At 38.0% G+C, this 11,551-nt stretch overlaps 1 protein-coding gene across 5 annotated transcripts in view; it reads right to left on the bottom strand.

Moving 5' to 3' along the window:
• The window catches only part of tp73 (tumor protein p73), a 36,295-nt gene continuing 24,744 nt past the window's right edge, over nt 1-11,551 (bottom strand). For all 5 annotated transcript variants that reach the window (XM_015015929.1, XM_015015930.1, XM_015015931.1 and 2 more), the window contains 10 exons: nt 5,729-5,915; nt 5,403-5,518; nt 4,654-4,763; nt 4,259-4,401; nt 4,034-4,122; nt 3,515-3,642; nt 3,052-3,206; nt 2,820-2,949; nt 1,280-1,373; nt 1-1,013 (listed from right to left, as the gene is read on the bottom strand). In XM_015015929.1, coding sequence (XP_014871415.1) covers nt 612-1,013; nt 1,280-1,373; nt 2,820-2,949; nt 3,052-3,206; nt 3,515-3,642; nt 4,034-4,122; nt 4,259-4,401; nt 4,654-4,763; nt 5,403-5,518; nt 5,729-5,915 — 1,554 coding nt within the window. In that variant the 3' untranslated portion in view covers nt 1-611. The remainder of the gene's footprint in view (nt 1,014-1,279; nt 1,374-2,819; nt 2,950-3,051; nt 3,207-3,514; nt 3,643-4,033; nt 4,123-4,258; nt 4,402-4,653; nt 4,764-5,402; nt 5,519-5,728; nt 5,916-11,551) is intronic.

Genomic DNA, 11,551 nt, shown 5'->3' with positions numbered 1-11,551 from the left:
AAGCTGAAGCCAACATAATGAATAACATATTCAATTAAAAGTTATTCATGTTGTCATAGTTAATAAAAAAAATACATAACTGTGGTATTGTAGCCATAGCATTGACTTACTATTCAGTCCTAAACATTTGGTTCATACGGCATCATTTAGAATCTAAATACTCTTACCCACATCTATTCCAAAACATTTACAACATACTCTATATACATTTGTACAAGTTAGGAAAAAAACTGAAAATAAAATAAATAATTTAGCTGAGAAGAAATTACATGCAAACAAATAAAAATACTCCGTAAAACTTGCAAACTGGTGGCTGGCTTTCTACATGTGAACATTATGACCGGGGAAAAAAAAAAACAAACAAAAAAAAAACAGTTGTAGGTATACTGTTTAAAAAGTCATGGTTATATCTGTAATTTACTTCGCATGTGTGGAATTATCCTGGGAGGAAAATCATTTTTAAAGCTATTGAGAATAATCCAACAATTTAAATGGACGTTAATTCTTTGGGAAAGATCAGAACTTTCGAAACCACCAGACATCCTGATGGAGCACAAACAAGCAATTAATTATGTTGACATAAAAAAAAAGAAAAAAAGAAAAGTGCAGTCTCAGTGAACATCGCTCTCCATGAATTCCTCCTTGATGGAATGCTTGCTTCGGGACTCTTTGCAGTCAGGCATGTCAAAACCAAAGTCAGCCCATTCATCAGGAGCTGGGGTCATCCCCGATGGCCCCACAACGCCAGGCCTGTTGGGGATTGTGATGGTGTGGCGGACACGAAAGTGCACAGCCTCCATGACTCGCTGACGTTGCAGCTCCCCGCCTGCGGCCCCGATGGCTGCCATCGCCGAGGCTGCCATGTTGCTGCTGGAGCGAAGTAGCTGCTGGCCGTGGTATTCGTGGTGATGGGTGGAGTTGGGAAGCTGATGAACAGCTCCTTGCTTCATGTCCTGCAGACCTCGCCAGATTGCAAGGCGAGACTGCTCGGGTATCTTCAGCGCACCTAGATCCTGGGGAAGGCACAGACAAGAATGTAAAATTGTAATAACGCAAAAGCACAAAGCAGAATAATTACAGTGCCCTCTTGTGGTTGAATAAAAATGTGTTTATGGGGAGTGACAACATTTAAAGCAATGAGACTTTACGTCAGCTATTAAGCAAATTGCAGGTTTAGTGTTTTTGTTGTGCTGTGCTCTTTGCTTGATTTCTTTTTCTTTTCTATAAAGCCAAATCCATAAAGGTGTGTCAGGTAAATGATTAATTTCAGAGTAGTTACCTCCATTGTAAGGGTTTGGAGATGGTAGACAGACTGGAGGCCTTGTGAGGTGAAGTACTCAATGAAGTTCTGACAACCCAGACTGGTGAGAAAACTGTATGGAAAGAAAAGCAGGGCTTCTTAGACCAAAACTACAGCTGAAGGAAGGACTAAAATATGAGCATTAATTATTTAAACACTATTGTAAACTATAATTATTCCTTAGCAGAACGAGGAACATCAAAACTTTACCTTACTGACTATATTTGATTTAATAAGACTGTAGAAGTACACAATTTTTATAATTTTGTGTCAATTTTTCTTTGCTCAATTGTTTATCATTATTTATTTTTATTTCTGCATTTATTTTGAGACTGAGTGACAGATTTACTGCACAACTCTGTTATCGAGTGCTTATGCAAAGTTACACGGCATGATAGATGCGGTGGAAGCAAGAGCATACACATGCATTTGTATTAATGATTCATGAGGACATTCTTGATTTGCTGAAAAACCTTTATTATAAATACATGAAATGTTAAAAGTCTTGGTAATACAAAGAGGTTGTAAAAAGAGTTTGACTGTACATTGTAACTGTTCAAATATTCAAAACAGCCCCCCCACCCCCAAAAAAACCAAAAGGATGGTGTATCAAAACTGTCAAATATATCTTAAAGACCAGGGACTGCACTGACACATTATCCTCAACAAAATATATAAAAAAAAGAACGTGGAAAAAAAGCTTTAAATTAATACAACTTAAACATTTCCTTTATAGAAAAATAGCAGTAGTGCATTGCAAAGCCAGACTGTATACACAGTAACAAAATGAAGGATTTTAGATCTAAGTTCGTAACTAATAATAAATCGTTGCTGTCGGACAGAAATTTCATAACTCCAAAAAAAATTGACCTTTACAGGAAATGTAAATTAACTCACATGTGACATGCTCATCGATGCATTTCAGTAATTATCAATGGAACCACAGAGAGGAATGGAGAGTGAGAGCAACAACTGAGTTGATTCTCACAACAAAATTGAAAATAGAGACACAAAGTTTTTGCCCGACAGCGACAAAATGCTATTGCAGGCATAATGAAGGTCAACACCTCTTGACCGGCTGTGCTACATAAACAGACATTTTGATGTTTTAGGTTTGTGCCTCCGTGGTCGCCACAAAGCATTTTAAAATCAGTTCCATAGTGGGTGCAGAATGCTAGACGATACGACGGCCAAATTATGGGGAGAGAATAATAATAATAGAAAAAAAAATATGAATATATATTTTTAAAAGCTGGACCTTCATTATGGCGGCAGTTATAAGGTAAAGAGATTTGCATTGTCATTGCAAGCTTTTGTAAAGCAGCCATAGTCACACCAAACTGTCTACATTTAGACATCACCTGGCAAAAAGTAAACTTAAACATGGCCAAAAAAAGAAAAAGTAACTACTGAAGCATCAACATCCCACTATTTCACATTTAACCCAACAAGTGCATCTGACTGCCGGCTGGCCTTTTACAGTTGGCTAAAGAAGGAGTGTCACTGCAGGGTGAGGTACCTGACAAGGCTGGGGTCAGGGTTATAAGGTGGCGGGCTGCAGTGGGAAGCAGACACTATATTCTGACTGCTGTGGCCACTGTTCATGTCACCGTTACCCTGCATGTGGTTGCTGTTGAGCATGCTCGGACCTAAGGGGAAGAGAGGAATGATCAGGAACTGTGCCTCACTGGGTTTGCACTGGATGCGCTAGAGGTCTAATGGCAGATCATGAGAGTGTTGTAAACACTTACCCATGTGAGTAATGGTGGGGTTGGCATTGGGATGCTGCTGAGGTTGGTGCCCCACCATCTGGTTGAGGGACTGCGTCTTCCCGAGGCCGCTGTGTGAATGCATCTTGTTCATGTTGGACAACGGAGAATAAGAGGAGGGGGATGCTATATGGTTCCTGTCGGAAGAAAATAACAAAACGAAGGATAAATTGAAGTTTTGTATTACATACGTAGATGACCTTATATCAAAAATATACATACATTTTTTTTTTTTTATCCCAAAAGAGATCCAGTGTGGTAAAAAGTATCAACAAAAACCAAAACCAGCCAGCATAATTCAACAATTAAACAGTGAAATGTCTCAGGAGCATTTACACATTAGCTATCACATTTGTTTTTGCACTGAGCAGTGCTAATGAATGTTTTCTTCTTCAGCCATAATCCATGCACAGCTGCAGCATGTGTATGTTTTATTTGAACTCACGGTCTCTGCAGCAGCTGTTGTTGTGTTTGTTGTCTATAGGAGTCCACCAGAGGCTGCGGTACCAACTCCACCAGCTCCAAACTATCTTTAATCTTCATCAGCAGCTCAAAATTCTCCCGCCCACGAACCTGCACACAAAGACAGCATCAGCAATAATGATGATCAATAGTCAGTACCATTGACAAACTACTATCACATTTAAGAGGTGTCAGAGTCCAGTTTGTACAGCAGGGGGTGCTAAAACCAAGCACACCAAGAACTAAGGAATACCTGAGCTTGAGACCTTTCCTTTTTACTGGTATTTATGAAAAGTGTAAATTCCTTTAAAATTGTGTTTTTAGTTTTAGGTCAGTTTACTTCAACTTTATGCTGGGAATGTTATAGATAAAATAAGATTTAAAAATCCAGAGCAATTATTTTCTGTGTCATAACAACGTAACATGACAGCTTACATTGCTAAAAGATCAGATGTAGACAAAAGGTTTTCATTTATGAAAAATCTGTCAAAGTAATTCTTACAGGAATATAGTAAATCTCTTCCTCTCCATGCCGTCTTTTTCTTATGTTGATATGTGGACTGGAAATATTTGGCGGACTCTGTTTAAAATCTGCAAAACATCAGAAAACAATGTCATTGAGGTTTAAAAACTCAAAAAAAAAAAAAAAAAAAAAAATTTAAAGCCACTCTTGACGTTTGAAATGTCTCAGCAGCACATAGAACATTATTCGTTTTTATCAACTCACTGCGCTTGTTGGCACTTCCGTTTTTGGCCACGCTGTCATTCAGGGCCTGTTGCTCCCTGAAGTGGTCCTCATCTGCTTTACGGTCTCTGCCAGGACATGCGCATATCCGACCCTCAAATGATCGTCTGCCCAACACCTGGCCACTACGGAGACAATCACAGAATTGAACATGTTTGCTGGCAAAACTTTAACTAGTCCAATATAAACTGAATTAAAATGACAGTAGAAGAACTGAAAAGTTTCTCCTCTGCTCTGCTCTGCTGTAGACCTGTCAACACTTTGACTTTTACATAACCATCAAAAGAGCATTTAGACTTAGATCAACACATTTAAGTCTAAATGCAGTGTAATTTAAAAGAAGAGCTATCGTGGGGAGTCTTGTGTCAATGACTTACTCTCTGGTTTCCAAAGTAATGATGATGAGAATTGGTCTCCTGTTCATCCCACCCACACAGCTGCTGTTGCACATGAAATTATAAAGGATGGTAGTGAACTCAGTCCCAACCTGAAACACAGCACAACATATTTAGGTTAAACTGTCTTAGTCTGTCTGACACTTTCAGAAAAGTTTCAAAATTATTCCTCAAGCTGTTACGTTCATAACATTAATTAACCACCAGGGGGAGGTGTTGTAGTGCACTTTGATGTGAGAAGAGACAATCGTGTCTTTTATTGCCCTCCACAGGTGCAATCACAGACATGATGATGCCCGTTCATGTCTGCACACGCCCGGAAGCTTTATTTATAGATGTGCCTACTTCGAGGGACTTGAGTGAAATTCTCTTTTTCTCCGCAATGATCTTGACTAAGCGACTTGTGAATTTTAATTTGTTTCTAATTTCAGTAGAAAATACAAAAGCATTCAAAGACTGCCACATATTTTCACTTGCTTTTTTCTTCCTTTCCTGTTCATTTAACATCTTTGAGACTTTCCTGTCACAAGAACTTACTAAAAGTACATAACTTAAAGAGGATATGTGATAATTTAGAGAAATCACAATGAACATAAAGTTTCCCTTTATACAGATGATGTCTTTCTATTCATCTCCACATTTCTTGGCTGTGTGTTTTCAGTTCTCATCCATCCAACTAAATGCATTTCATCGTGTGTCTCACTTATTCACGGAAATGTTGAAGCACCAACCTGCGGAGCCTCATAGGGCACAAAGACACTTTGCCTGCCAGTGACTTGATCGTCCACATACTGACAAAGGTTGTTTCCCTCTACTCTGATCAGGTGACTGGCTGGAGCTGTTTGACCTGAGGGGACAGTAAGCATTTAGTTTGTTGACTTGCGTCCAAACACAGCGTATTCAGTATAAATCCCTTGAAGTGACTACTGTGACATCAGCTCAAAATCAACCAATTGAACTGAGCTAATAAACAAAACTGAGCTTTATTGCTACATTTCTTTTACATTTCGCATAATATTATGATGTCATGTGAAATGTAAAGCGTGCTTTGTTATACCATCATTGAATTCCCGTCCAAGTTCGTGATTGGGGCACCTTTTGACGACCTCTGTGACGTGCTCTGCCTTTTTGTAGACGGGCATAGCTCGGATGATGCTACCATGAGGAGGAGAGGACGACACCTTGATCTGGATTGGGCAGGTTTTGGCAATCTGACAGTAGAGTTTCTTCAGTAAAGGAGAGTACTAGAAAAAGAAAGAGATACCAGAAATTAGTCCCATAGAATAATAATAGTAACAATAATATTGAGTTTTTAAGAAAAAAAAAAGAAAGGAAATTGAAAATGAATGACCAGAAATGAAAGTGATTTCCAAGTTACATATTCTAGGAACAATTCAACTGATATGTTATACTAACATCTGTAACATGACAGCATGTTTTTCTTTCTTTTTGAAAGCAAACTTGCATCTTACATTGAATGCATTTTGAATGTGAAACTGTTTTACACATAAGCAACAGTCACAGTGATTGCACAGACACACGGCATTATAACAGCCAATGAGTGAAATTAGCACAGTGCACTAATAGCATTGTTGTCGCAAAAATGTCTCAAAGTGTGGAGAAATTAATTCACTGACTGAAAAACTGAATGCAAGTGCAGACAAACCAGCAAAAACAAAAGAACATGTCTGACGCAAATATGAACGAGAACAAGATTCTGCAGGGAAAGAAACAAATAGAACTGTTAACCAATTATTACCTGAAGATTATTTTAAAAATATGTGATCTGATGTAAGCCTATCACTAGAAATAAATTACAGAATACTGACTGGATTTGTTCGTGAACCGCAGACTGCGGAGGCCATACTCTATGACCAGAAGTATAAAAAAAAACAACTGGAAATCAGCGGACTAAACAATGTTTTTCTCTTAAGTCGTTCAAGTTGATCTCTCTTAACAAAAAAAAAACTCAAAAAGAATATATGCTGATCGTGTTAAAGCCAAATCTTTTGCAATCCCTTAGTTTACAATCGTCTGCACATGTACACACATGCTTGTGAGAGTGTAAGTGGCAGAAATACGTGCATAAAAATACTTAGCAAGAAATAAAACAGGCTCAGCATGTCACAACTCAATCTACAACCTTCCAGGAAAAAAAATCTAAGAAGTCTGTTCAGGCTTGTACAGACATGCCATGATGTGCTAAAAAGCAAATAAAATAGCACCTCCCAGAGGAGGGATAAAGTACATGCAGCTCTAGATCTGTAATGTAGCATACAAAAACATGAGGGTGGAATCTGGTCTTATTTTATAGATGGAAGACAAGAAAAAAAAAAAAAACATTAATAGACCCACAGAATTAATAGATTTCATCCAGTTGCTCTGGATGAAATCTGTAAATGTAAAATAACAGCTACGATTCCTCTCTACCTATTATTTTCCAGTGATAATCTTTTCAAAAGTGAATCATTTGACAAATTCCAAAAATAATAGTAGTCATTTTACATTACAAGGACCGGCCTACTGTTTCATCTTGGAAGTGGAGTTTTATGAACAATGCATTTTTGAGACATTTTGGGTCTAATAACAGATGTAGTCTAGAGTGGTAAAGTCCTAGTGACACTCACTACCTCAAAAGTCTGATTTTTGTATGAGCACGCAAAACACCGCTTGTAAAGTTTACAAGGTTGAGTTGACAACTCTTCTGCGTCGATGCCCTTTCTCCAGGAAACAAAAGAGTAAAAAAAAGAAAAATGGATAAATCACAGAAACATAAAAAACTTTTTTATTGAAAACTCTGTGAAATGTGAAGTCGTGTCTACATTTCATTCAGACTGCAAGACAGGGGAAGAGATCAAGACTTTCAGCAGGCAGCAAGAAAGATTAACGTCTTACTGAAAAGTTGCTGTGCTTTTGAGCTTTTAACTCCGACAGTCATTGGGTGAGAGGTGGGGCACACCCTGGACAGGTTGCCAGTCCGTCACAGGGCGACACATAGGATAAGCAACCGACAACACATTCTCACACATAAAGGCCACTTAGACTAACCAGGTAACCTAACAATGATGTTTTTGAACTATGGGAAGAAGCCAGAGCACTTGGAAAGAAACCAGGGAGATCATCCAAACTTCAGGCAGAAAACCATAAACTAGGATTCGAACCCTGGGCCTTCTTACTGCAACACTGCTACCAACTTCATACCAAGCAGCATAATTAAGCCAACTTATGCCGACTTATGACGGGTTGTTCTAAAACAGCAGCCCACCCATAAAATGCCCTCTTTGTTCATTTCACACACATCCATATACACAGGTAAGAGGGGCCTGACAACCAAACTGCACACACATGCCCTTAGCCATGAGCAATGGCAACGATGGAAATACCTGTGCACAATGTTACTCCACCTAAGTTTCCCTAACAAGTCTCAACAGCCCCTCTATACTGCAAATAAATACGTTTCATTTTATTTACCGAATTTTGAACTTTTCATGTTCAAACTACTGGTTTGCTTTCCGACAGAAATTAATGGAACATAAATGTGAAGGATCAAAGAAAATGAACCGTCGAGAAATCATAAAGCGCAGTAAGTTAAATACTAAAGATGGTATCAGATGTGGTGACTGTGTTCTATGTTGTAGAAATTATTTTTACTGATCTTAAAATTAACAATAAATGAGTTTTTAATGGCTTGACTGAACTCAAATCAGATTGTAATAAGTGACCAGTAATCAGAATATATGTCTTTAGATTTTGTTCAACCGGTTTTGTTTTTCCAACAAAGTCTCGTATTTTTTCACACTTTCAGCATTTCGATACTATTAATTTCATTTCTGTACGTTTTCAGGATCCCCCACGTGATTTAAAAGATAATAAGGAATCTACAAGAAAAAAATAATTAAGTGGTTCATATAATGTGAAATAAAAAAAAGTGCTTTTGTCTCAGAGATTCTGCAGTTCACTACTCCTTGTCTCCCGTACGTATGGTTACGTAAAGCTGATTTCAGCAGCAAAGTTTTTTTTTTCTAAATTAGTCTGACCAAATATAAAATGTAATAACTATGAAAAGGAAAAATGGTAAAAATTTTTGTGTTTTTATCCTTCCAGAGTATATTTTGCTCCTTATTGTGGTCACCAGTATATAAACTCTCTCCCACACACACCTACACACACACACACTGACACACACTGGATAATTATTGTGGTCATAGGGCAAGCAATAATAATAAAAAAACAAGAATCTGCTGCAGCTCCTGTATCTTCATGTACAGACAAGAGATTATGAGCGATGACTAAACCAAGCTTTATTTCAGATCACAGAGAGTACTGAAGGGAGGAGATAATGTTGGAGAGAAAAAAAAGAAAATTGATTAGGATTGGTAAAAAGAGGGTAAAATTAGGATAAATGTTATATTTTTCCTTTTTAATTATCTTAACACAAACCGTTCCAAATTATAGTCAGCTGACAAACTTGTCACAAATGAAAATAATGCCAATAGTTTCATGTAAAATGTTCTTTTTTACCCACTGTGCTGTAGATTCATTCTTTAGTAGCATTTAATACCATTTTTAGCAACAAACATTGTACCAAATTAAGCTTTGTTGTTCTTTTAGTGGCATACTGTTCATAAAACTGAACCAGAGACATTTATAATAGCCGAGGAAAAAAAAAAAACACGGTCAGTTTTAAAAAGCGCTGCCACAGATTGAGGAATCCATCCTTTCTTCTGCATAGAGGACCACTGAAGGCAGGTCAGGACAGGCTCCTGCAGACAAGGTGATAATTGCCAGACCATCATCCATGTACACAAGCAGCAGCATGCCTGTTGCAAATTCAGCTGACAAATATAAAAAAAAAGCTTGTGCACCTTCAAACTCACACTTAGAATCACCATAGAGTGTGGATACTTTACATATCCACATAGTGTAGAATGGCTATTTTCACTTGCTTTGTAATTGTACATCAAAATGGAAAAGAGACTATTTGTAGTCTTAGTTAATTATTTTCTTTTCACTTTTATGCTTTACATAAACTGACAGAAAAAAAATAAGACCAATTTAAAATAACATATATGCAAAAACGGGCGAAATTACTCTACCCTCAATTTGCATTTCATAAATCATTGACTGCATTTGTGAAAACCAAAAACTTAGACATTTTGAGGAATTTGAATAACATCCTGTAACATGCAGCGGGGGCAGCAGGAAGCAGCTTCCTGGAGTGATGTTAATGCAAGAAACTGACCTGGCCACCACAGTCCATCACTTGTAAATGTTAGTAATAAAATACTGATTATGTATGTGGTTAAGTGCCAAGTTATTCATCCCTCTGGTGAATTTAGATTTAAAATTTTTATTCAACCAAGAACTTTATTTCCGTCAGGAAATGAGACAGGGATCCTAAAAGAAATATTGCAAAAACTATATAAAAGGAGTTTTTTCTACATTTTATCTAATTGACAATTATTTTACTAAATAAGAGATTTCTTTTAACTTAACTCTGCCAGGGGTACAAATATATCTATTTGCTCCAACAACTTTTAAGCATAAATTCCCATATTTGTTTGATCTGTAGACTCTTCTCTAGAGGCCTACACGTGTGTATCAAGTGAGTTTTCCCAGATTTCATTGCTTGGCAGAGAAAGCATGGTGATGTGGCTGTGAATGATGTATTTGGAAAGTAAGGGAAGGATGCATTGTGCAGGACTTGTTGGGACCTGCGTCCTAACGGAGAGACGCTAATAGCTGGGAAGAGGAGCTCCTCACAAGCTGTAGTGAAGTACATGCTGGAGCCTGCATTTCAGCCGCATCACACACACAACCCACTCCCATCACATGCGGTTTTCATGCGCGCACACACACCCACACACACACACACACACACACACATGCTGAGTCTGAAAGTATGGAGAAAGGTCTTGTAATTTGACAATGCTGAGGTGTTAGATCTCATTTCCAGTCGCGGTGACGCTCGTCTGCATCCAAGCTAAGGCATCATCTTTAAGAGGCAGGAGAGCGGCAGAGTTTCAGAGCTATTATCACTAATGTGTGTTGTCTTGACTAGACAAGGAGGGGGGGTTACCAGACTGGCTTAACATGGGCTTGGATGGGATTATGGTGTGTGGAAACATTATGAAAGATGGTGGGGGGGGGAAGAATCAGTTCTTCTGTTCTCTGCCCTCTTTTAATGGTGGATCCATCGGTATGTGGCAATAAATCTAACATTTCGTCACGACTGGAGCTGAAGATCTGAGAGGAAAGGATTTAACAATAAAAGCTTGATGCAACAGGTAGCTCAATTTCTTGTAATCTCCAAAAGCGATGCCTTGCCACCCAGTCTTAGTGGGAGGCAAAGAGTTGGGAAAAGAGGCAACTGATTATAGTCAATATTCCCCTGCTGGCATTCCCCACTACCTGAGGCTACAAGGAGTGAGCATAGACTTAGATGGTTGACTATATTTAGCAATGTGACTATATGTATCCGCAGAGAAACTTTTCTAAGATTTAAAAAATAATAACAATAATGAAAAATGTTAAGGGCAGTGCTAAGTCATAAGACTTTAGACATCTTTCAACAAGCAGAGCTACAACAGAATACATGAGATCAAGGCAAATTCATGTGCGAAAATGGCCCAGTCAAAGTCCAGACCTAAGTACAATTTAGTATACGTTGCAGGACTTGAAATAGCTGTTATTTAGAGCTCTCCACCATCTCATCGACTGAGCTTGAGGTATTTTCAAGAACGGAATATGCAAGCATATTAATCTCTAAATATACAAAGTTGTTAGGGACAACAGTCATACTCAATTAATCAGAATATTTATTTATTTGATGAAGCTCGTTTGTCAGATTAAAAACATGTTTTGAAAACAAAAACCTTTA

Source organism: Poecilia latipinna, unplaced genomic scaffold, assembly GCF_001443285.1.
Source record: "Poecilia latipinna isolate Pla-1442-1.1 unplaced genomic scaffold, P_latipinna-1.0 Scaffold1967, whole genome shotgun sequence".
Classification (NCBI taxonomy): domain Eukaryota; kingdom Metazoa; phylum Chordata; class Actinopteri; order Cyprinodontiformes; family Poeciliidae; genus Poecilia; species Poecilia latipinna.
This window is presented reverse-complemented; position numbering and strand designations above follow the sequence as displayed.